At 39.6% G+C, this 27,299-nt stretch overlaps 1 protein-coding gene across 5 annotated transcripts in view; it reads right to left on the bottom strand.

The window, feature by feature from the left end:
- KCNQ5 (potassium voltage-gated channel subfamily Q member 5) overlaps positions 1-27,299 on the bottom strand; it is a 513,698-nt gene that overhangs the window by 177,980 nt on the left and 308,419 nt on the right. For all 5 annotated transcript variants that reach the window (XM_003789682.2, XM_003789683.2, XM_003789684.3 and 2 more), the window contains exon 2: positions 4,877-4,967. In XM_003789682.2, coding sequence (XP_003789730.1) covers positions 4,877-4,967 — 91 coding nt within the window. The remainder of the gene's footprint in view (positions 1-4,876; positions 4,968-27,299) is intronic.

The raw sequence follows: 27,299 nt of genomic DNA, 5'->3' as shown, positions 1-27,299 counted from the left end.
AAAAAAAAAAAAGAAGAATGTGTGTGCTATAGTTGCTGGATAGAGTATTCCAAATATGTCTTTTAGACATGGTTTGTCTATTGTGTTATGTCTTCTGTTTTATTATCTTTTGTCTGGTTGTTCTGTGCATTATTGAGAGTGGGGTACTGAAGTCTCCAATACTGTTGTACAACTGTCCATTTCTTCCTTTATGTCTGTCAGATTTTGCTTTGTATATCTTAATGGTTTGTTGTTAGGCATATAAATGTCTATAATTGTTATATCTTCCTGTTATAGTTCATCTCTTATTAATGTATAATGTCCTTCTTTCTCTCTTTTAACCTTTTTAAATTTAAAGCCTAGTTAGTGTTGGTATTAGTATAGTGACACCTACACTCTCTTGGTTACTAGTTAGCCAAAAGGTAGAGAAAAGATTTTGGTTACTATATGCATGTAATATCTTTGCATCCTTTCACTGTCAATGTATTTGTGTCCTTGGGTCTAAAGGGAGTCTCTTTTACTCAGCATATACATAGTTGAATCCTGCATTTTTATCCATTTTGCCAATCTCTGTCTTTTAATTAGAAACTTTTGTCCATTTACATATAAAGTAGTGAGATAAGGAGGGACATATTTTTGTCATTCTGCTATTTGTTTTATATACAGCTTGTAGCTTTTTTGTTCATCATTGCCTGCATTATTGCCTTCATTTTTGTTTAGTTGATTTTCTTAGTAAAATGTCTAAATTCTTTTTTCATTTCCTTTTGTGTATGTTCTATAGCTATTTTCTTTGTGGTTACCATGGGGATTACATTAACATCCTAAAGTTATAACACTCTAATTTGAACTGATACCAGCTTAACTTCAATAACATGCAAAAAAAACCCTGTTCCTTTCCATCTCCTTCCCTACCCCTCTCAATTATTGATGTCACATAATTACATCTTCATGCAATATTTTCCAAAAAAGGGAAAAAGAAAAATGAAGGTGGAGGAAGGACCGTTTAAATCCTACAGAAGTCACTTCAGCTTGAGGGAGGCGCTTACAATACTGAGCTAAGGTACAACAACAATGGCTGCCACCTTTCGGTCTGTACCCCTCTGATGAGAAGAAGCACTCAGTTGTCAGTGGACAGATCTATGAAGTTTGGAGGACAGGGTCCTGTTTGCCTACTCTGGGTCCTGCAAGCTGTGCTCAGGTCCTCCTGGAACATGCATATGCCTACGATGGAGCTGAGAGTTGGGGATGGGTAAGTGCTACTGTGCTAGGAGCTGAAATTGACCCCCAAAAATCTTTTTTTCTGGAAATCCCCCTGTGTTCTAATTTCTAAACATATTTATTCATTTTATTCTAGAATGACTAAAATTAACTGCAATGTACCATCCAAGTCTTCCCCTGGAACTTGCAAACGTTCGGTAGATTTCAGAATTCTAAAATAGTCACATCATATTCTGCTGGTGCAATTGTTGTCTAGGTGGGGAGATGATTCCTGGTGCTTCCTATTCTTGCATCTTCCCAGAGTCCTCCTATCCATTTTTAACAGATGAGAAGATGAAGGTACAGAGAAGTGATTTTCTAAGTTGACTAGCCAAAAGTGGTAGAAGTGGAATTGGAACTTGTGGTGCCTCACTATAGTCTATATCACATTCTTACATCTGTGTTCACTGCTTAGAGGGAGCCAAAGAAGGGAAATTGGATTATAACAATAAGCCTCAGTTCGCACAACTGAAAAGAATAAACAACCAAATTAAAACAGGTATTCAATTTGGTTTGTAATGGAGGCAACTTTTCTAAGTTACAAGTTTACAAGTAGAATCGGGAGTGCGACTCTGGATGGGAAGGAGGCAGCCTTTCCTTTGGAGTATGGGATGGAGAGCCAAAGTCTTCATGGGGACTCCAGGAGGTAAGCACATCATTTCCAAGGCAATGGCCTGTTCTGAAAACTGGTGCCCTCAAGGGAACAATCTGATGGAAAAAAGTGAGTGTCAAACAGGGCTCTGACTCAGAGCCAGGTCTGCGTGTAGTGGGCTCTCTGTGAGAAGGGTGGGTGCCTTTTACTTGTGCAGAAATAGAATTATAGGAAATCTCTTAACATATTTTCAAATGTTTAAAAAAATCCCAAAGGGACAGAATTTTGAAGAAATACACAATTATGATGTATGAATTATACATAACTCTGAGTTTACTCTCCCAGTGTTATATTTGTAAACCGAAAGTATACATAGAAAGTGTACAAAAGAGACTTTCCTGTTAATTTTTGTGAACATTTTAAAATCCATTCCTATTACTTCTTTGGATGGTAATTCTTTAGATATGCTCCATCTTGGTAACTAAAGACACTGCTAGTCAGAATTGTGTTCTATTAACTGTGTTTGATTAAATGTTCAGAGGATAGACGATAAAATCAGATTAACTCTCTGACACATACATGTTAAAAGATAATAAATGAGGGCGGTGCCTGTGGCTCAAAGGAGTGGGTGCCAGCCCCATATGCTGGAGGTGGTGGGTTCAAACCTAGCCCCAGCCAAAAACTGCAAAAAAAAGATAATAAATAAGAGATTCCTTAAAGCATTAAGATTTATCATGGCTTTCCCCAATATTCTACAACTGAGTTTACGTTAACTCACCATGAAAAATAGTTAAAATATTAATGCTTTCCTAATTTATTAATTGCTAACTAAAGAAAAAGAATTAAAACAAAGACTTGGTTTTGTTTTGTTCACAAAAAATGCCGTATTTGGAGAAAGCGGTGGTGAAGAATAACTTCGGCAAATCTTAACTCTGTGATGTGGTCTGCATATTTTGAGCTAGGTTTTGGGAATACACCTTCACAATGTATCACTAGAACACAAAGTCAGAATTAGCAAACCTCCTTGTGAAAGCCTTGCAGGAGCAGGTTTCCAAGACCATCTTTCTGCAGCACTAACCCCCTGCTCAAAACAAAGCCCTTACTTGCACAGAGGGACTCCTTTCCACTTGGCTAAATTCAAAGACTGACAACGTCCACACTTTTTCTCCTACTAACATGCTCTCTGAATGACTCAAGGGAAAAAATAAATACATAAAATGCACTCTGGTTACTAAACTGATCAATCGTTCATTACTTAATAGGTTTTCAAAGTAAAGATACTCATCAGTTTTGGGTTTTGTAATTACATGGGTTTCTTGGACTATTTAGAAACTGATTAGCTATGACTGCACTAATATTTCAGGGATTTGGAGGATGTAAACCTAACACTTTTTAAAATTTGAGAACAATATGGGGGTATACACGTTTGGGTTACATAGTTTGCTTTTATATATATTAAATCAAAGTAATAGTTGTGCCCCTCACCCAGAAAGTGTGCATTTTAGATTCTCCACTTGGTTATAAAAGAAACATTTTTTTTGGATCTCTAATGATTGAGTTATTCCTAATCTATAACATTGGTCAGGCAGTCGATACAGTTTTTCATGTTCTCAAGTCTACAAAGCAGATTTATAATTTTTCAATCTAAGATTCACAGTTGTAGTTTTGTGGGTGGACCCAAGAGCAAGCAGCACCTTAGACCTCAGGCTCAAATCATCTGTTGTTATTAAAGCAGTGGACAAAGCTAAAAGCCCACTTGCTACCCGCATGGAAACCTTGTAAATGGAACAAATCCCTGTTGAGCTCTTTGGGTTATGTGCTCTCTACTTTGGGTTTTGAAACAGTAACCTTGACGTGAGTGATAGATTGCTGGAGCCCAATTTGTATGGAAACAAATTGGAATAGATTTGTTCCAGAGTCAAACACGATTTCTTCCTAATATTACTGGACTGAAAGACTTGATGATTAGTAACCTCAAGTACAAATGAGCCCTCTGAAAGCAGAAGTAGGAAAAGCATCTGCCCTCCTCTCAGGTTCCCTGAGTCAAACCTCTCAGTGGCCACCTTTATGGTAGTAACAATCTTTTTCATATTCAGTGTTTACCGTTGCAACATAACCAATCTCTGCTTATTACGGCTCGTAAACCATCTCACTCCATTTCTGCCTCCTTCTCCAAGCCCACGTCCACTGTATTCCACTAGGCTTTACAGAAAAAATGAGCTGTTCCAGTTTATAGCTCACCCAGACAGTTCTGAGACTGTCAAATCTGGTAATTTTGGACTAAGTGAGTGGGTCAGAATGGTTGTAAATGAACCAACCTTTCAATCAGATGTGATTTGCGTATACGGTGCTATAGTTTAGTTGTAATAGGAAGCACAAGAGCTTAAAAGGCCTAGAATAATTCAGACTAAAATATCTTGGGGTCTTTTTCCGTTTTAATGTGAATTGAGCAATTCTCTGTGGTTGAGGAATGACAGTATAATGGAAATAGCAAACTGCAGAACAGTTCACCAGGTAACTGCCTGAGCAGCAAAAAGTCACAACATCATCTATTGGTTGAAAAGAGCATGAAGGGGGCGCCTTGATCTTCTCATGGGGTGCCCCACACTCACAGCTCTTGGCCAATTATACTTAGCTACTGACAAATTGCCGTTTTTAGAAAATGTTCTTTACCTTGAAGCATTTATTAATATAATGAGAGCCCTTATAGCTATTAATTCTTCTTATAATTTGTTTCTTAACATAGATGAACATACAACTCCTTCCAAATACTGCCTTCTGTTTCTGATGTACGGATAACACAAGGTATTGCTACATAATAGCAATCCTGAGTATTTCTATATATACTCAGGACACTTTACTCAGTGTTGAGTAAAGATTAATGGGCAAATATTTCAGTGATCTTTGAAATTTTTATATTTCAAAATAACTCTTTTTTTTTTTTAGTAGAACTTTCTTCTTTATCTTCTGCATCACATAAATGTAGACAGTTCTTACATTACTCACATATAAACTTTATGCACATTTTTGTTCATATTTTTCACTTACCAGAATCAAGAGGCAACTCGAGGCCAATTTTGTGTGCTCAGGGATGGTAGAAAACACTGACAAAATCAAGCAACCAAAGACAAGGAGAAAACTGTAAAACAACAACAAAAAAGAGAAATCTGATAAGAACTCTGCCTTATCATTACAGAGTAAACTTCTTGTTTCTAATGAATAAAGCAGTAGACCCATTAGAATTGGCAATAGATTAAATTATAAAGACTCTAGACATTTTGGATATAAAGGTATAGACATTTTGGATATAAAAACACACTATGAAATACAGAGGAAAGGGGGTTCTTTTGCCACATGATGGACGGAGAGAAGGGTGCCTCTGTGGGCCTGTATGTGTGGCATGTTGCATTTAGATGTTGACAATTTCCTGTGCAGCTCCTTTTCTGAGCAGGGACACTGAGAAAGGCCCAGGAAATGTGTTCTTGCCCCCAACCCCCACCCGGAAAGCACATGCTTTGCCTCTCAGCCTCCTGTTTGGCAGCTTTGATAAACTGTTAAGAGTTCTACATGGTTGTTAAAGCCCCTGCCTCACTTTCAGAGTCTAACATTGCTCACGGACTCTCATTTGTCATTTCTTTATATTAACAGCAAGAATAGAAAAGGAAGTGGATGATTTCCTCTGCTAGCCGTGCATTTTTCATTGCTTTCCAAACTGCTAGAGAAATGACCCTTCAGCTATGTCTATTCCCATATAATGACAGGGAACAGAAGTCAGGAGAGAACATTTTCTACCTGGTCAACTGACACACATTTTTATACCTAGAAATAAGAAACTTCCAGGATTAAGGGGGACCTTCGTGCTCAAGGAAAATGTCTAATGTAGGAGATGGCTCTGTTTCAAAGTTGAAGCAACTTACCTTGAAATGCCAGATTAAAAATAACAAAATAAAACAACCCATGCTACTCGCTCTAGGCCATATTTTTTACTTTTCCTCATCACTGGGAAATTCATAATAAGCACCCTTAAAATACAGGTTGCTGTTTTCCTGATAGCAGTGGAGTCAGTCCCTGATCCTCTTGGCTCTCCCTGAAAAGTCTTACACAAGTCATTCTACTTGACTGGAAGCTCCCAAGGACCAGGGATGCCTACTCATGACTATGAAACAAATCTGGCTCCTTAATGCCTTGCCTGCTTTTGTAAATAAAGTTTTATTGGCACCCAGCCACACTTATTAATTTACACATGGTCTATGGCTGCTTTCTTGCTACAACTACAGAACTGAGTAGTTGCAACAGAGACAGTTTGGCCCATAAGACTGAAATATCTACACTATGGCCCTTTAGAGAAAAATTTTATTGGCTCATGACTGATACCATCTTATTATTTTCTTGTATCTATCCCAACACAGAACTGGAGTGAAAGTTTATAACTGCTCATGTTCTGCGTTCTGATAATCATTGCCCTATAATAGAGGGCTTCTTATAGGCTAGGCAGTGTGCTAAGCCCCTTTACATGCATTCTCCTGTATTAGCTTCATGAATTTGTGGAGTAGAAATATTATTATCCCAATTCTGCAAATACGAAAACCAAGAATTAAGAACCTGTTGTAATTCACCCAAGGCTGCATAGCAGCCCAAGCACTGTCTGCTAGTCTTCTCTCCACACAGTGTCACTGAATGAGCTTGCACAGATGGGAATGGCAATAACGTTCCTGGCTCAGGAAGATTTGGGGGGATGCTTCTCTATGTTCTCAAACTGAGAGGGAAGTAGCTGCCATTGCAAATACAAGTCTCCCAGGGGAAGAAGCCTACTAGTGAAAAAAACCCCCCAAACCCCAAACTAGGACATGATGTTGATAAAGACTTCCCAAACTCTTGACTCATGAATCTTATGATTCAGGGTACTTTGGACTACACTTTAAATTGGCCCTGAGAGACCAGATATTGTAAATTAGTGGTCAGAACCCAGTGTACCCACCTAACCTGCAAACTATTAATGAGAGAGTATAATTCGGGGATCACTAAGGTATTTGGGAGGATAATGAGGCATCATAAACAGTGAAAGCTGTTTTCCTCTGGAGAGTTGCTATTATTTGGATATTCTCTCCCCCACAAGTGCACGCTTAACCAGAAAACCTTCCGAAAAGTGAGAAGGGGATTATTTAATCACTGAGATACCCTCTTCTTCCAAGACCATCCCAATGGTAGATTCATAAAGTCTGTGTTTGTTTTCAAAACAGGTCTTTTTGCTAGTTCCTTCTTCATTAGTATTTAAATGTTGTTCAACCTTTCTTCTTTATCTTCTACTTTCCCCACCTTCTTCTTTGAGCTAATATCACCCTCCTTTCTACCAAGAGTAGTTTCTGTGCCAGCATTTTGTTGTTGCTAGAGGGGTCCATCTGAAGACTACAAGCCAAAGACATCCCCTGCTCTGGCTGCCAAGGGCTTATGGATAGGTAAATACATAGCGTATTTCCATTAGCGTATCATTTCTTTATCCATTCATTCATTCACTCAGCCATGCATCCATTTATCCAATCAGCAAATACTGATTAAATATGTGATCCCTTCCATCTCCTTCTCTTCCCTTCCTTTTCCTTAGGTTAAAGAAGTCTATTGAGGCATAACAGAGAAGTAAACAGATGTAAAAAGAAAGTTAAAATTCTGAGTGATGATTACAATGATTGGGAAAATACAGGCAATGACAGGAGCATACTAAAGAGGAGAGATCAGATGGGACCGGCTACTGAATTTGTAAAGTCCAACACAAAATGAAAATGTGAGACTTTTGTTAAAAAATTATGAAGGGTTTCAAGATGGTGTCAATGGAGTGTGAAGCCAGCTGTGGCACCTCTCTAAGTGTGGGGCTCCATGCAACTGCATGTGTTGCCTGCCCACGAAGTCAGAGCTGGGGCTAGGGGAGACTTCCTCACAAAAACACTGGCTAGACTAAGCCCTGAGGGCCCCACAGGGTTAGCCAGGAAAACAGTTGTGTAGGAAGAGACTGTGTGGGTGAAAAGCCAAATGCAAGACAGCCTCACCAGAATTCATTAATTAATTAGTAAATGAGAGTCAGTGAACACCCACTAGTTTGCTTATTCTGCTATACATGAGAAATGGAAGGCAGGTTATTTTTGCAAATAATTTTTTTTTTTTTGCATTTGAATCATTTCAATTCAGTTGAAAACACGTATTGAGTACCTATTGTAAAAAACACTATAGCAAGCACTATCAGAGGTACAAGGATAATTAACACGGTCCCTACCATTAGGAATTAAAAGTCAAGAGAGGCGAGCGAGGTGAGCACCTTGGACCATAATGAAAGATAGAGGCAGGTGAGCACCAAGAAAAATGCTGCAGAGGCTGAAAGTGGGCAGTGGTTCTGTCCTATGGGGAAAGTGGGAGCATGTTAAGAAAGTCTTTCTTAAAGGTGGCGCTTGAGAAGATCTTTGAAGGAAAGGTTGGGTTTCCACAGGAGAAGTTTCTGGACAATCACATTCCAGAGGAGAGTATAGCCTGAGAAAGGCAGAGGGTCAGAAGATAAATATGGCAAAATACTTGCTCCCTGATTACGGAACAAAAGTTATCCAGGTTTGCAGCACAGGGTAAAGTAGGCAGCTGAATGGGGAGGCTGGGCCATAAGAGGCCTGCAGGGCAGGGTCTGTATTTAGTTCGGCAGCCCATGGAGCGTTACTGAAGATTTTAAACAGAGTACGGGGGCCGGGTTGGTTGTAAACCAACAGAGTAGAAATGGGAATGGAATAGAGAGGGGAGGGTGAGGGAAGTCTGAGGTGGCCACACGTGCTCACTGGTGACGTTCCTAACAAGTCAGGAGAAAAGTCAAAAGACACAGATGGAGAAAGTCAATTTGGGAAGATGATACGTCCAGTTTTAGCCATCCATGTGGCGAAGTGGACCTAAATCTTGGGCGCAAATTCTAGCTGAAGCTATGGAAGGACTTTTCCCCACAGAGGAAGTAAATGTATGGAACGTGTCATCCTGAAGATGGTGCAGATCAGCAGCATAAAGTTTTAGTAAATAAGCATAAAGAACATTGGAAAACCATTTCTTGATCTTGGCAAATGAAATCATGAAGAGCAATGAACACACTCTGGTCTGAATTAGCTCTTGGTAGCACTGCCAGAGACAGACTTCTCAGCGGGAGAAAGCACTGAACTGACATGGAGAGAGCCACTCTGAGGTGACAGTGTCCACACACTGGGCTCATGGGCAGTGACAGGGTGCCTTGGTGGGGTTTGTGGGTGGCCCTGTTGACATCTCTGCTGCTGAGGGTCCTGCGAACATGTCTGCACGTGCTGACAACCAACCATTCCCCCACTGCACCACTCTACTGGCTGGATACAAGTGGGAGCAGCGGCAAGAATCACTGTACTCAGGTTGTCTTAGTCTGGAGTCTACAGGTTCCAAGGGACTATGGATGGAACTTAGGGGTTGTGAACATGAGGGGAAAATTTTTGTTTGTTTTTAATTTGATATAATTATTGTTATTTTTGAGACAGAATCTCACGCTGTTGCCCAGGCTAGAGTGCTATGGCATCAGCCTAGCTCATAAGCAACTTCACACTCCTGGGTTCAAGTGATCCTTCTTTTTTTTTTTTTCTTTTCAGAAAAGCCTCACTTTATTGCCCTTGGTAGAGTGCCGTGGAGTCACAGCTCACAGCAACCTCCAACTCCTGGGCTTAGCTGATTCTCTTGCCTCAGCCTCCCAAGTAGCTGGGACTAAAACTACCCGCCACAACGCTCGGCTATTTTTTGTTGCAGTTTGTCCGGGGCCGGGTTCGAACCTGCCACCCTTGGTATATGTGTCCGGCGCCCTACTCACTCAGCCACAGGCGCTGCCCTCAAGTGATCCTTCTGTCTCAGCCTCCTGGGTAGCTGGAACTATAGGGATCCACCATGATGCCTGCCTAGTTTTTCTATTTTTAGTAGAGATGGAGTCTTGCTGTTGCTCAGGCTGGTCTGAGAACTCCTGACCTCAAATGATCCTCCTGCCTAATCCTCCCAGAGTGCTAGGATTACAGGTGTGAGCCACTGTGCTTGGCCTTTTTGTTTATTTTACATTAACCATGGTGACAAATCATGATTCTATTTGCAGTTGTCATTCATAGAAATTACAAATATTTTAAAATCTCATCTTACGGTTGCAAATGAAACCATGTTTCCTCTTGAATGTTGATTTTGCTTATCATTATTTCAATTTTATGGTAGTTATTAGACCCGCTGCTAGGCATTGATTTTAATGTATTAATAAAGAAGGACATACACTACCGTATCACAAACTTGTTTTATATTTTAATATGCAGAATAACATTGCAACGTAATTTGTTTCTTTTGCAAAGAAGTATTTGAGGAATGGGTCATAGTTAGCCCCGGACCGCTGAAGGGCCTATGGTTCATAAAAACTTAAGAAGCCTGTGGCTGAAGATTAGAAAGGTAGGGTTGGGCGCTGGAAGACGGCCTATTTGGCACCTACCACCAACGTGCCCTGGTACATTTTATGATGAGCTTTTAAAATACAGATTTTTTTCTTTTATACATTAATCTTGAAGTATCGTAAGATGAATATCCCTTCAAAATTGTTCTATAACAGCTATTTATTTTGCCTGAAATAATAATCTGGATTTTGTTTCTTCAGAAATTTATTTTGATCTCCATCTTTTATCCAAAATTTCTTCTTTGGAAGGCACATATATTCTAAGAGAGGAAGAAGAATTTATGAAAAAAATGTCACCAGTTCAAAGGCCTCTATCAGCTCAAGAAAACTATCATCAACTTTTCTTGTGGGTTAAATAAGAATCAATTAGTCAGTCTTCATTTGACAGAAAGCGTGACTTGGGAATCTCCCGGGTGCTTGAGGAATAGATGAGTCTCCAAAGCTTGCCCATCGAACACGAGTTCACGTAACAAAAATTAAAGTAGGGGTGAAGGAATCATTCAGAAAGGCTCTGTGGAATGAGCCGTGACAAGTCACACAAACACACAATGTGTACTCACAATTACAGGTTACACAACACACAATGAGTACTCATAAACAACTGTGAAGGAAGCACCGGAGAGAGGCGAGATGAAGCTGGTGTTTAGAGCAGACATCTCACGTAACAGGCAAATCCACGGTGTGGGCTGCTCATTAGCCACACATGTCTACCCAGGTGCTCTCTGCAAGCATTTTTGTAGACTATAAGCTTTCCATGGTATATGGTCTGTAGAAGTTGGGGATTAGGAAAACACTGGGAGAGGGGAGATCTTAAATATCTTAAGTGGAATGGAATCCTTGGATTAAAGTAAGGGATGCTAACAGCATGGGGATATAGAATCTTTTAAGAAAACAATTTTTCAGAAATAACTTCCAAAGGCGATTCAACCCTGGCTCTGACTTTCATACATTTTTAAGTATTGCTTTGATAAAGTATGCTCTTCAGTGTATTTGACGGAAGACCTTGTGAGCATGTCATGAATTATGACAATGGGAGTGCTCATGCTGGCGCTAGTGCCGTAGATGACCTGCTGGCTGACACGGGACTTGCCCGGAGGACAAAGAAATCAAAACCTCTTCCTGACAGGGCTGGAGCCATTATTTTTCACCCAGCATCCTAAATTTACTTTCCTTTTTAAACCCAATACTTAGTAAAATGTCTTTTGTGAATGTTTCCACGAAAGAAATGCATTTTGTACCCCAAAATCTATTCATATCACACCTCAGCTTCCACTGCAAAACAACGAAAACATGACCCTTTGGGTATCTTTAATGGTGATTTGGCATATCAGGCTAAAACATTGCATGATTCTGCTTTTCCAGTGCAATGAGCCTTAAATATCACAAAAGACTCTAATCAATAAATACTATCACTGTAGTCTCTGTGAAGTTTCCAAACTAGGGTCATCAGCTAACAGTTTTTAAAGAATGTCTTTTCCATGTGTGTGGTGTTCAGAGGAACTCAGAGGATACGGGATATAGTGGTTTCGGCTTACAGTGTTTCCTTAGAGGACTATGCTTAACAGCAAGGAGCTAGGACAAGACAAGAGAGCCCACAAGCAGGTGCAGAGGCCTCCCTGGGAGCAGTCACCACGCTCTGTGCCAACACAGACATAGGGTGTGCTCTGCCTGGATTCCATCAGAGAGTCCATGTGGCTAGAAGGCTTTCTGATTTTGTCTCCTTCTCAGGACAGGATTTATTGTTGAAACATCACTTAAAGATGGTTGTGCAGTTTCTCTTTGAATCTTTCCAGCCCTAGGACCCTACTATTGCCTTCTTCTAGACAGCTCTGCTGCTGGTCCTTGGCCAGGCTCTGGACCTCAGAGAACATGAGTGCCCTCCCCGCTAAGGTAGTTCTTTAGGTGCACGTATCTGAGGTTGTTTTTTATCCTGACTTGCCTGTCTTCAGATTCAACATACTGAGTTCACTTCATTGTCTAGCTTGCGTATGAAACGATGTCCACATCTGCCACTCTCCTGGCCACCGTTCCTTACGTTGACCTGGTTCTTTACCACGTCCCTCACAGTGAGACAGACCCATCCTCCTCCTCTAGTGTAAGCAAAAGAACTGATATTTAATCATCAGAATAACATATCTGCACTGTGATTCTTGCCAGAGAATCCAAGTTCAAATTTTCCACCGCCCGGCTAATAGCAAGAGCTTGGTTTCACAAAAGTCTGTCTCAAGGACATGCAGTGAATTACTTTCTCCTCCCCTTCGTGCCACACACCGCAGGGCCTGGAGCAAACCTGACCACCGACAACCTGTGTACTTGGACCCTAATACTTTGATCCACCAAATAATTACCTTCACTAAATTGTGTTTGATTTTCTGCTATTTCCTTGAGAAGGAGTAAAAAGCATTTAACCAACTTACTATACCAGAGGTTCTTAACCTGTGGGTCGTGACCCACAGGAACTGTATTAAAGGACCGCGGCATTAGAAAGGCTGAGAACCACTGTACTATACTTTCAGGGATTTTCAGTACATCAAAACGGATTTGCTCAATGAGGCATCCTGTGAGAAATTTCTCTCAGGATTTTATTGCAAGAAACATCTATGTCGCTTCTGGAAAGAAATGGTGACGTTTTCATTTTTGTAGGCACTGAGCTTTTAATATATTTATTGCCTTGCCTTGGCTGCTAGGAGGCTCAGAGACACATTTATGACCCATGGTAGTAATGGCCTAAATCCTGGCATACATGTTTATGGATTAACTTTCATGCCCAAGCCCTTTGCTATTCTATCATTATTATTTATCAATATACTTTTGTTATATTGTCTCTGTCACAAATATTTACCGCCTCTGTACCAGGCGCTGGGAGCTCAGGCATGGTTTGTGTCTTAACGGGATTTTCAGTGTTGTGGGAAGACAAACCTTTGCTTATTTTTATCCACTTATACTATGTATATTTTGTTAGCTGACTCAAATATTTCTGCATAATACAAGGTATTTGGGATATATTCAACTAAATATGAAGGTGACAGAGATGTGTTTTTGTCGATCATTACTTTTTCCTTGAAATGGGAGTATTAATACACTCCAATACACCCATTGCATATTTTTCATTTTCTCTTAATCATATTAAAAAAATCCTTTTTAGTTTGAAAATTATGCTTTTGGATGAAAATGAAAGAATAGGTTAGGATTTAAAGAGGTTATATTCTTTTCACAGAATAAATCACTCTACCAGCTCAAATTTAACTTAAACTAAAATGAATCGATTTTACTCACTTGGCTTTCTGAAAAGTCTTTATACTTGTTGCTTTTACATATTATTATGTTAATCTTGATTATTTATTCCTAGCTTTGAAATATTATTCCATGAGCCCCACAAGTCCTTACACTTGTCTTTAGGGTTTTCTTACAAACCCTGGGGCTTCTCTCTGGAGATTTCTAACCAGGTTCATGTCTGTTCTCCCAAGAGTCCCACCATCCTCCCTGAATTTCTCTTTCTTTTATTCAAGGATATTATGAAACACTTTCCAGGGCTGTGCTGAAATCAAGACATTTTATCTACTCTGTTGTCCTGAAAATGCAAGCTGGCAAACATTAACATAAGAAGTAAGCATCACTTCATGCTTTTTGCTCCTGAACCTGTTACTTTCTAGTAATCACCTTTTGTTTTTTTAATTTACTATAGATAATTTGCTTAATTCTATATGGAATACTTTTAGGAACTGGTTTTGAACCTATCAATATACGAGCTGCTCTATTTCACTCTTTTTTGACACTCAGAATATTTTCTTCTCTTTGGTCATTTGAAGCCCATTAAATTTTTCAAAATTTATTGAAGTTTAGTAATAGAAGTTCTTCTGTTTCATCCACAAATACTTTGATGGCTTACAACATAAATATAGAAATATGAATCTCTTCATGGCCAACAATTTGCCCATTATATATTTTTCAATTTTTCTTAATCACATTAAAAAAAATCCCTTTTAATTCAAAAATCATGCTTCTGGATGGGAGTGAAAAAACAGGTTAGGATTTAAATAGCTCTGATTTCTCTGTGCCAGTGTAACACTGTTGACTGCAAATAGTACAATTATTTCTTCTCTATTCCTTTTTTTATTTTTAAGAAAAGAAGACTTTTGGGGGGTGGGGAGCACACTGTGGTTTACCTGGCTTTCAGCTCATTGAAATTATTCCTAACAATTGTAGTTTTTTATTAAATCATAGCTGTGTACATTAATGCAGTCATGGGGTACAGTATGCTGGTTCTATATGAAATCTAAAATATTTTCATCAAATTGGTTAATAGAGCCTTCATGTCATTTTCTTAGTTATTGTGTTAAGACATTTATATTCTACATTTAGAAAGATTCACATGTACCCTTGTAAGATGAACCATAGGCGTGATCCCACCAATCACCCTCCCTCCACCCATCCTCCCTCTCCTCTCCCCTATTTCTCCCCTTCCCCATATTCTTGGGCTATAATTGGGTTATAGCTTTCATATGAAAGCTATAAATTAGTTTCATAGAAGGGCTGAGTACACTGGATACTTTTTCTTCCATTCTTGAGATACTTTGCTAAGAATATTTTCCAGCTCCATCCATGTAAACATGAAGGAGGTAAAGTCTCCATCTTTCTTTAAGGCTGCATAATATTCCATGGTGTACATATACCACAATTTATTCATCCATTTGTGGGTCAATGGGCACTTGAGCTTCTTCCATGACCTAGCAATTATGAATTGGGCTGCAATAAACATTCTGGTACAAATATCTTTGTTGTAGTGTGATTTTTGGTCTTCTGGATATATAGCTATAATTGTTGTTTTTAAAATTAAAAAAAAAAATCTCAGTTACATGACTTCCAATTTCTCTATACTTAAAAGTATAGAGTAGACATCTAAATTCTTCAATAAATTTCTAGGTGAACAAGATTGGTTTCTTTCTTTCTTTTTTTTTCTTGAGACAGAGTCTCACTCTGTGGCCCTAGGTAGAGTGCCATGGTGTCACAGCTCATAGCAACCTCCAGCTCCTGGGTTTAAGTGATTCTCTTGCCTTAGCTTCCCAAGTACCTGGGACTACAGGTGCTGGCCACAATGCCTGCCTATTTTTTTGTTGCAGTTGTCACTGTTGTTTGGCAGGCCCGAGCTGGGTTTGAACCTGCCAGCTCCAGTGTATGTGGCTGATACCCTAGCCACTGAGCTACAGGTGCTGGGCCAAGATTGGTTTCTTTTTACTCTTATTCTTTTGATAGGTCTCTGTCCAGAGTTTCGAATCTCTTGTTCTTATAGTTATTAAAAAATAGTTTTCCTAATTTCTAACCACATTCCTTTAACTATATACTTATGCTATTCTCTCCAGTCTGTGCTTATTAGAAGGATTATAACCTCCTGGTGAAGAGACCTTGGGGTGGGATGGCCCAGACACTTCTCAATTGTTGCCCCATCTCTGGGTGCCTACAAGTCTGAGTTTCTTGAAGACACTCACTCAGTCTGGAATGAATTGAGTGGATTGTGTCCTAGCAAGCTTTTCCTCCCAGTAAATGGGACATGCCGTTAATGGCTGAATGGATCTGGAATGATCTAACTGAATAGGACAAGGTCTGGGTTCTTGCTTCTGCAAGCTCTATTTCTGTGTCTTTCACAGGAAAAATAACTGTCCAGGCATGGTGGCTCACACCTGCAATCCCAGCATTCTAGGAGGCCGCAGCGGGTGGATCCCTTGCACTCAGGAGTTTGAGACCAGCCTGAGCAAGAGCAAGACCCTGTATCTACTAAAAGAAAAGAAAACTAGCCAGGCGTTGAAAAGTTTGAGGTTGTGGCTAACGGTGACACCATGACACTCACTCTATTCAGGACAACAGAGTGAGATTCTATCTCTGAAAAAGGAAAAAGAAAAAAAAACTACAGAAAAAATAACTGACATTGAAAAAAACCCAAAGTATATTGTGCAAAAATAATGAATTTCAAATGAAAAACAATAACAGGCTTTCCTACTATCATATAGTCAATGTAGGCAACAGGAGAGGATTCTAGTTAATATTTTATATTCTTGTTACCCTATTATATTTTCCTCAGAGTAAACAGCACCATTTGGAATTACCTATTTGCTTATTTATTTTGGAATCCTCCGCTGGAATGTACGCTCCACAAGCAGGAGCCTGTCTTTCTTACCTGCCACTTTATTTCCAGTATCAAGAATAGGGGCTTGTTCAGGCATGAATCGGTTCATTTATTCATGCAGTATGTATTATTCAGGGGGCTACTATGTGCCCGGCATCGTTCTAGGTGTAGTTATGAATAAAATAGGTAAACATCTCTGCCTTTACAGGTTTATATTATAGTGAGAGACGTGGGCCATAAACAGCGTAAGTAAATAAAACATGTTCTGTGCTTAAGAGTGATCATTGCTAAGGAGAAAACAAATCCGTAAATAAGAAGGAAAAGGATGCAGAAGTGGGGGGAGTTCAAAGTTTGGACAGAGTGGCCAGGGAAGGTGTCACTGAAAAGATGACATTTACTGAATTTCAAAAGTGAAATCCCGTGATACATCAAGCGGAAGCAACGGTGCACTTGGAATTCAGTCTGCATACACCTTCCAGACTCTGCTCCCCAAAGGGACTGCTTTTGTCATGCCAATTCCTTGTCTGAAAACTTAAGATTCCCTTCTCTTGCTGTCATATCCAAACTCCTTTGTCCATCTTGAAAGATCCACATAAAAAGAGCATTGATTGCTCAGTTCCTCCAGAGCGGACTCTCTGGGCAGGCCTGACTACTTTCTGCACAATATCAGGGTGCAACCTAACAACATGGAGTAATAATGGGACTTAACGCTTCCCCCACCTGCAGCCACAGCCAGAAGCCCACATCCTCATTGCCTCGCTAGAGCTGCTGGGATCAAATGAGATAGTGTCAAACTGAGAATCTGTTTTAACAAGTTAGGAATGTAAATTGACACATAATTGTTACATAATTTTTATAAGATTTCAATACCAAGGATAACAATTATGATAATGAATTAATTTAGCAAGTAAAAATCTCTGCTTACATAGCATGAAAGACAGTCACAAATGTAAAACCTGAAACAAGGTGTGGGTGCTTGGGGAATCTGACTTGGTCTAAGCAAACCCACTTGAAGAACGAGATCTAAGTGCGGGTTTGAATGAGTGCAGTGAAGTACTCAAGTGCTCCTCCCATTACTCCAGCTCCTGGGAAACCATTCCTAGTTGAAGCTGCCCTAACTACATGGGTAGCAGCACTGCTTGGCTGCTCAACTGCAGTCAGTACTGGGAATGAGCCTCCCTTATTTAACCAGGCAGAGGTTCCAAGTCATCATTAAAATGACCACTAACGACTCTGCTGACCTAGGCTGCCATGCTAATGAATAGAAATTTTGCTCCTCCACACCCGAGCTGCCTCAGAGGAAGTGTTAATTATAGCCATGAATGAAATAAAAGTTATCTGTGAGAGTAAAGAAGAGATGGTTGTAAAGTCTGTGTGAGTCCTTTTAAAGTCATCTTCTCAAGAGATTAATTTCAGTGCTGGCACTGTGGAAAATAGTGCAGTCTAATAGTTTTGATAATATGAATCTATGTGGATTAAACTTTCCATGCTTTGTTTGGAAGGGTCTGTTTATGCAAGAATGTGAGCTGTGGCAAAGGTTGAAAACATATATTAAAAGATGTTTGACAACAGTTGTCTGGCCTGAATCATTTTTCCATTAAAAAGGCTATAAATTTATTAGGCAAATAATGACGTAGTCGTTGCAATTTTCTATCACTATATGATGATAACCATTATGTTACCTGAAAATGAAAAATAGAAATTCCGGAGTATACTTATTTAAAAATTATTATTGAAAGCAAAAGTAAATCGAGATAAAAATTGGTATAAAGGGTGGCACCTGTGGCTTAAGGAATAGGGCGCTGGCCCCATATACCAGAGGTGGTGGGTTCAAACTTGGCCCTCACCAAAAAAAAAAAAAAAAAAAAAAAGTTATTTTTCCTGGAAACATGAGGCCATTTTAAAGTATTATATTTTATAACAAAAAATATCAATTATGGATTTGGTTGCTTTCAACAGATAATTGAAAGTAATCAAATTTAAAATTCATTTGCTTTAAGAAAACTTGCAAAGGTTTTCTGAGAGCATTCACATCTCGTGGAAAATCTCAGTATAGCTCTTTGTTACAGTCGCAGTCAAGAAGAAGAATGTCTTCAAGTTGTCACAAAACAAGAACCTGCACCCACATTGAGCCAGGTGATGCTATGGAGCCTAGGGAGTGGGAAATGGATGCTGATTTTCTCCACTCTGTTTGGCCTACAGAAATAATAGTGAAGTGACTACAACAGAAGAAAACGAAATCTTCCTGAGTAAAGTACTCTTGGCAGTAGACTTTATGATGTGGTAGAACATCAGGAAAAAATAAACCCAGCAGACAGATGTCTCCAGAGAGCAATAACCATTAACTCTGGAAATCCTTCACATGACAGTCCCTGCCCAAGGAATATAGAAGACGGATGCTTCTCTAGGGACTGACCTGCAAGGGCACTTGTTGCTCTTAGTGACCAGAACTGAAAGAAAGCTGAAAGCCAGCATCAGTGAGTGCAGTCACTGAAGCATTTTATAGACCAGAAAAGTTGGCAGCAACAGACAGACTCTAGACAACACATACTTCCTCTTTCCAAAAATACATTTGCAGTCAGCTTTGAAAACTGTAGAGACTCTTCCAGGGTCTAGTAAGGAAAAGAGTATGTTTTTCTTTTGCTACTGCTACATAGATTGGCATCAAGTATTCCTTTTTATTTTGTGACCAAAACACTGCAGTTGGTGATTTCATGTAAATAGGAACCCACGGGGGGTGGGGGGGCAGAAGGGAGGATGGGGAAAAAATATGGCTCTAGCTAATGTATTTTATCTTTTCCTGAAAATTCTAGAAATGCTTACTTACACTTACTGTATTGTTTCCAGTGTATATTTGAAACTAAAACAGTAAGTGGAGATGGGAGATGTAAAAGTATAAAGTGCTATTAGTAGAGATTTTTTTGCTCTAAATTCTCAGTTTTTGCGGGGACCCACTCTACTATCTTTAAACAGAAACGTAACTCAGTTTTTAAATCAGTAAGCTAACAGACATGCACTGAATAAACTTGTCCCTATCAGGTAAAAATTCAGTTGTTTTTGGATACTCTGAGGTCTCTGCTTCTATTCAGAGAGTAGGGTCAGGAAGGCCATGTTTTTACATCAAAGAGTCAGAAATGGTTTCTGATTTGGGGGCCTTTCAAAATGCAAGAGGCTGGTGGGGGTCCAGAAGTATCACCTGTATAATCCAGGAAAAAAATGCATTCTTTTCACTTCTTACTATAAGGGATTCTAGACCACATCTCTTCCCACTAGTTATTGCCATCTGTAGGAGAGGAAGGGAAGAAGAGAGATTTATAGCAGAGGTGGGCAAACTTTTTCTATAAAGGACCAGATAGTAAATATTTTAGGTTTTGTGAGTCATATGCTCTCTCTTGCAGCTACTCAGTTATGCAGCTGTAGTGTAAAAGCAGACATAAACCATAAACGAATAGGTGTAATCCTAGTAATATAGTTCTAATAAAACTTTATTTATAAAATTGGGCAGTGAGCCAGATTTGATTTACAGGCCATAGTTTGCTAACTAAAGTACTACAAAGAGCAAAACCATGTGATTTCTATTCTCATCTGGCAAGACAGTGGTAATTTCCCCCCCAAAAGATTTTCACTGTGTGTCTCTTTCTACTCAAATCTTGCGATAAAGGGCCCATCAAGAATGTCCTTTTATGTAAAAATTTATCGTAGATGTCAAGGTTGACATTCAAAACTAAATTTAATACATGGGGAAAATTTATATATAGCACTGGTTTTCTCTTTATTTCTTTTTTGTCTCTAAATACAAAATAACCCACAGACAAATAAATGCAGACAAAGAGATGTCACATAGTTTGAAATTTCTTTGGTAGATCTAAGTTCTCAATACTATTTTGCAAGTGACAGAACTAAGAGAAAAACAATTTCTGTTCTTTATTATCCCCATTTTAAAATTTTTATTAGATAAAATGAGCATCAGCTGATCAGAAGAGTATTTGATCTTTGCCTTCTCTGCGTAATGTTGCTTGATGGGAAACCATAATTGAAGGAAAAGCAACAGGAAATTTGTCAGGTACTATTACCTGTAATGGGTGCCAGACAACTTTACATCACGAGAAAAGTTGCTTAAAATTTTTCCAGAGCAGCTCTCCCTTGCCACGAAGCTTCGGAAAACAAAGCAATTTAATGTACTCACATTTCAAAATTATTTTCCATAATAATTCATCCTTTTAAAAGATTTCTAGAAAATCCTTTCTCTCGAGTAGAGAAATGCAAGTGCTTTCATGTACATACATACAAATATACATACTTTTCTTAATGCTTCTGAGAATAACTTTCCAACATTACATGCTTGAAAAAAACCTATGGTATTGTTGATGTCAAGGTTTTAAGAGTAGCTTTAGGTTCACAGGTACAAACATTTCTAATGATGCCAAGATTTAGAAATTTTCTTTTTACCAATTAAAAAAGTTATGAGCACTGCCAATATGATACGACTATGGTAATTAGTAACCCGTGACCAATAATAACCTTACATGTTATATCTGTATCACATTAGCAGTATAAAATATATACACATTTATATACACCCAGCTCAAAGTTCATGTATATCTCCATGATTCTAAATATTTTAAAGAGATGAAGGAAAAAAAGAAAGACCAGCTCTCTAAGCTACAACAATATTTGTAACCCTCCTTTGTCTAGAGGGCTGTAAGTTCAGTTATTGTCAAACTTGGTCCTATTTTCAGATTAAAACTGTATCTTGTGTTTTCAGCGCAAGAAGCTTATGAATCATTAATTAATACTTGAATTTTCCACTTTTAAAATCATCTATACTTAAAAAAATGAGCACACTGAAACTAAGGAGCAACCAAAAAGTTCTCACGGAAGCCAAACTGTAATGAGGAAACTCCAGTTGGCTGTTTTCAGCTTAGTTTCAGGTATAAAATCATCACATGCCAATTGGGTGACTCACCAAAAGGGAAACTTAGTAAGAGACCACAGTGTTTATTCTCATCCCTGAAGTCACCCACGGCTGAGACATGGACAAGCAACAGGTGCTGTGCAAATTTACAAAGCAGGTCGACCTTGGTGCTTCAACTTGTTTTTGGCCAAGATATTGTATTTGTATCTCTTTATGTTTGTAAACTTTACATATACGTATATGTATATCTGTATAATTATGGAAGCAAAGAGCTATACACATCATTAGTTAATTTGGTAGGTAAACTTTAGTAAGTTTTAAAAAAGTATCTCCTAATCATTATTTTAAAAAATGTCTCCTACTGTTAAGAAGAAGCCACTCTTGTAAAATGACATAATTGATACAGAAATATGGAACTTAGAAAGTCAAAGTCTAATCCTTGAATTCTTCCCCCCTCCCACCGACCCCAAATAATCTATGTTAACCGCATGGGAGACAGAATCTGAGCTTCCCCCGCCTCACCCCAGGGCTCTGCTTTTCTCAACTACACTTTTATTTCTTTTAAAGTCCAACCATCTTTCAGGTTGTTTTGGTCACCAGCCTAGATCATAATGATCTTTCTCTTCTCTACACACTCTGCACTTTGAGTGGGCACTCAAATGTTAATAGTAAAATGTCTCCTGTGGTTCTGTAATTCAGCACTCCCCAAACTGCTTTTCAAAGAACGCCACTACCCCAAGAGATTTTTATAGGTCTGCCTTAAAAAAGAAGTTGTTCTGTCACACGTGTTTACGAAGTTCTGGGTTCAATGACCGTAATCTGATTTTTTGTTGTTATTGCAGGATTTCTGAGATCTTAGATATAATGGTGGAGTTCCAGGGAGAGATTCAGTATGCTATATTTCTAAAATTTGGATCAAGGGACTGCTCACTCTCTCATTTGCATCTTAAGTGACACTTAGAACCGAGTGGGGAAAACTCCACATTCTGTGAGCACAGACCATGCTCTTCCTTCCTTTAGAGATTCTCACAGTGTGGAGCCTAGTTCTGAAAACATCAAGGTACCCAATAAATGTCTGCTGGTTGCTTCATATGGTTGCAGGAAAAGAAGAAGAAAGGAATGAAAAATATATTGAGAGATAAATAGCATGTGCCAAAAGCTTTCACCATACATTTTCCTCATTGATTTATTTACCTTTAATTAAAGGGTTTTCCTTTGTTTTAGATGTATATCTTAAAATTACATAACGCCATTATCTGTCCCTATTCTGATCAGAAGTTATTACAGAGAAGGGTACGGGGACCGATTATCAAATCACTGTGAGAACTTGAAAAATTGACCAAAATTTTTACAGGGCAAGAAATGTGTTTCTATCCTAAAGAGGGTTATAAAAAGAAGAAAATAAAACCCTAAGAGTCCTATCATTAAGTTGATGGAAATTCATTTCCTGTGTTGAACAGAGTCTAATGGAACACTTTATAACCATGGACTTTCTCTTTTGTCACGGCTCAAGGGGGCCAATGCTGAAATTTTACTCCTTATAATAAAATACAGTACAAGAAAATATTGTATCTTAAGCATATCTCTGTCCTTATATATCTTCCTCTGACTTCTACAAGATATAAAAAACATCAGTACACGTTCCTTAATTTTTCCAACTCCCTCCAAAAACAACAAGTCTTCAAGGCATGACTGAGTGGATGTTATTGAAATCAGCTGTTGCAGGTCCCTGCCAGGCACCTGTGCCAGATACTGAGTCACAGAGGAAGTCTTGGGCTCCCCAGCACAGACTGCACCGAGTGAATCCTCGAAGCACGCGCCCGCGCCCCTCCCACAGTGCCCTTCTCCTTGCTCTGCTCCCAGACCCGCCATGGGTTGCAGTAAATGTTTGGCTAGAGTATCAGCTCTAGATATCAGCTTACATGCAGGAGAAGAGGACTTGGCAACATACTGCTCTCCTCTTTTTACAATGAAAAGACAAAATAAAACTTCTGATTCTAAGTGAACTAGGAATGCTTATCTTCTGTTCAAGTGTATATACCTAAGTTAGTGAAAGATAAAAGTAATGTGTTTACGAGACATGAGACAGGTTGGGCTTGAGATAACATCTCAAAAATCAAAGTCATCTCAATAAAAATACCTAGATGCCATCCTCCGTACTTGGCCTCATGACCTCCTTTGAAAGGTGGTCTGATGGGGGGAAGGCTCTCACTGGACCAGACAGCAGCCCCAGCACACAGTCAGGGGTGGGCACTTCAACCTCCTGGGGACTGGCATCTTTCTTCCATTAAACAAATAGGCAAACGTGTATAAGCTCAGACTTCACTTCTAGCTCTCTCCAAGTTCATATTCATAATATTCCATGTGAAAGTGTGCTGGAGCCCTTCTATAGAGACAAAGTGGGTTACTCTCTATTTTACAAAAAGTACTTAGCTAGGCATTGCTAATTCTCAAGCAGTTACCCTAGTTGTGAGTCTTTCCCCAAAATTTAAATTATGATGACTAACCCTAATAATTGAAACCTCAAGAGCAGCCTGACTGAGCAGCTTGGATTTAAAAATAAGACGTATTGGGCAGCACCTATAGTTCAAAGGAGTAGGGCTCTGGCCCCATATGCCGGAGGTGGTGGGTTCAAACCCAGTCCCGGCCAAAAAAAAAAAAAAAAACTGCTAGCAAAAATAAGACATATGAACATGTGATGGTTAATAACTCTGGAGATCATGGGGTCACTTTTTTTCTGCAAATTGTTTGATGCTTTGGATCAATGGAGAGTAAAATGATAAGAATATCTGTTTAGATGGCACATTTCACATTCCTGAGGGATTAAAAGCAGAAGAAAATAGTTATTTGCACTAGCAGGTATTGCTGCCATCCCCGTCGCCTTGACTCTGGCCCTGACCCAGGGCCTCGTCAGAGCCAGGACACTAGGTCTCCGGCCCTGGTCCACCCAACTGTCTGGACTTGGGCTACCATGCCGGCTTACTTGGGGTAGGTCTCCTTCAAGTCTCAAGTCAGTCAGTATTAGTAGGAGCAAGGATCTCGGCAGCAATCTTAGAAGGAGAGCACCGATCAGGTGTTAGCCACAGGTGTGGAGACTGCTAACCAACGATGTACATACTTCCGTGCTCTCCTGCATCTCACTAACAAGAGCCAACGATACTCAATCCCTTCCCCGGTCCCTTAGTGCCAACTTTCTCACAGGTGCCTCCTACATATTCCCCCCTTTAGTGTATTAACTAGGGGATCATACCACTGTTCTTCTAAATGAAATTGTCACGATTCTTATTTCAGTCTTGTTTTTTCCCAAAGAACTTACTGCTTTCACCGCCTTTTGCTACTTCTGCCTTTAGTCTGCATTCTCCCACACTCGTTACAATTTCCAACACACACAGCGACGGAAACGCTAACCCCTGCACACAACCACATACTTTTTACTTCTTATCTCAAACTTCTTCTATCTCAAATCTCTAATACTTTCTGCATCTCATCTATTGTAAATTGTGTTAGTTGGCAAACAAAGGTCCTGCTTTCCTCGAGGAGTGTAACAGGTGAACAAAGGTCTCGCTTTTCTTGAGGCCCTTGCTAGTTGGATTATGATAATTGGGGACTCTCCCCCAATTACAATGAGTGGGGACTCTAACCACTGGCAACCCTTCAGGGACTCGTGCACAACCAGATAGGGACTCTATCCCCTGGTGTCCCACTGGGGACTCGTGCACAGCCATTTGAAGGCACTAATCCCTGAGCACAACAACACATTGTCTGCTTCTTACAAACTTCTTGCCAACTTCTTACTTCAAACTCCTCATACTTCTTATATTTCTTATCTCATATTTCTTATCCCAAACTTCTCATACTAAACTTCTTACTCTTAACAAACTTCTTACGTTCTCTCTTCTTACTTCAAACTTCCAACACTCTCACCAACATTCCCACACTCAACGCCACTCTTTCACTTCCGGTATTTAATAGCTAAAGGCTTGGCTTTCACTCTCTTTCTTTAGCGGCTTCTTTTACTCACGAGTCTTGGCTTTCTGTTTTTCTTTCTTATTGCCATTCTTATAAGACTTCCCCTCCCCTGTTGTTTCTTCACCAGACCCCTTAATAGTATTCTTTCTACCTCATTCCCTCCCGTTCAAACAGAACTCTTAACTGCCAGTAAGGTATTAGGGACCTCAATCATCTCCAAAACTACTTCCTGCTGGCAGTGGGGGAGGATATAGGGGAAGGCGGTTAATCTTATAAACTCTATACTGTAACATCCACCAAAGGCTACTCCCAAGTATTTCCTTTCTCAGTCTGTGTCCACTATCCCATCCTCATTGCCACTTGTCAGGGCCTGCGACACGGTAACTCTGGCCCGACCCAGGGCCTTGTTGGAGCTGGGACCCTATGTCTTCAGCCCCGGCCCTGGCCCACTCAACTGTCTGGACGCAGGCTGCCGTGCCAGCTTACTCGGGGTAGGTCTTTTTCAGGTCTCAGGTGCCGAAGCACCTTAGAAGTAACAGTCAACATTAGCAGGAGCGAGCATCTCAGCAGCAATCTCTCAGCAGTGAGAGATCAGGCATCCTCCGAGCCAGAGCAGGGCCAAAGGAGGAGGCCTGGCTCACTTCTCTCCAAGCCATTTATAGAAGTAATCCCATGGGCGCCCATACCACAGGTACTGCTAACCAATGATATACGTACTTTTGTGCTCTCCTGGTCTCACTAACGAGAGCCAATGATGTAAATCCCTTCCCCAATCCCTTATTGCCAAAGTATTTCTCACATGTGCTCCTATAAGGTATGTTCTGTAAAGTCACTGTTATTAGTAAACACCAAACCATTGCTCCCAGGGAAAATGCAAGGCTGGGTCCCTGCAAGTCTCTGGTCACAATGGTTTCTTCAACTGATCAGTGTATAACTTTGTTCTATGTGTGTTCAGTGACACCTTATTTAATATATGTTGTTAGTTCATCAACATTGAACCCATGGCCAACTGCACTAGAATTTGTGCCCGCACAAAGCTTATTTCATGTACATATTGGCACACTGCAGCCTTCTTATGCTTTGGAACAGCAGACGGTATTTCAGCATGACTTTTGGGGACTGTTTTAAATGGTGAGATTACCAACAAAAAGCTCAAACCTGAGAAAAAGGCAGCAGTTAACTGGCCTTGAAAGGAAAATGTGTCTACAGCATGAGAGCTGAAACAAGAAGAGTGTCAGCTTGTTCAAACTCAGCTGGGAACCTGCATGTGGGCAGACTAAAATCTTTCGCTGCTCTGTAAGTGACCGTGAAGGTGCCATGAGCATTGATTTTTGTTTCACATATAAATTTTAGTGAGTTAGCAAATTTGTAAATATGGAATCCACAAATAAGGAAGACCAACTCTGTATAAGCTGCACATAAATGTCAACATAATACCTAAATATCATAGTATCCTATATTTAAAAAGCAAAGAATGGTATTAGTATGATCAAATCACATAAAATGTGAGCTTAAAAACATACTTTCTTATCAACACAAAGCAGAAAAAATCAATAAAGTACTTAGAGTTCACGCACGAATAATATCTTCTTGTACCCTGATGCACATTTTCACCGTGGACAGTATTTTCACAGAGCCTGCAAATACACCCAGAAACTTGAGAGTGATGAGCTTCGTTCTTACCCCTGATAAGCACAAATCATTTGACAACATCCCAATAATAATCCACATTTAATTACAAGGGTCAAATGGGCGATTTAGATGATGCCATAATTTTTAATGTTTCATAGCTTACATTTAAAAGCCTATCAGGGCATAGTTACAATTACTGAGTTCGTTGATTAAATAAATACAAACCTGTCAAGGAACTCACTAACTTGAGAACTGATGTGAAAGTGGCCAAGACATCTTTGCTGTGATTCATTTAAGTGACTATCCATGCTTTGTAACTTTCCGAAACAATAAAATGTGGTGGGAACTCAAATGAGGCACTGGAACTCGTCATGACTGA

The sequence above is a fragment of the Otolemur garnettii genome, unplaced genomic scaffold (genome assembly GCF_000181295.1).
Source record: "Otolemur garnettii isolate 467f Iridium unplaced genomic scaffold, OtoGar3 scaffold00035, whole genome shotgun sequence".
In the NCBI taxonomy this organism is placed as follows: Eukaryota; Metazoa; Chordata; class Mammalia; order Primates; family Galagidae; genus Otolemur; species Otolemur garnettii.
This window is presented reverse-complemented; position numbering and strand designations above follow the sequence as displayed.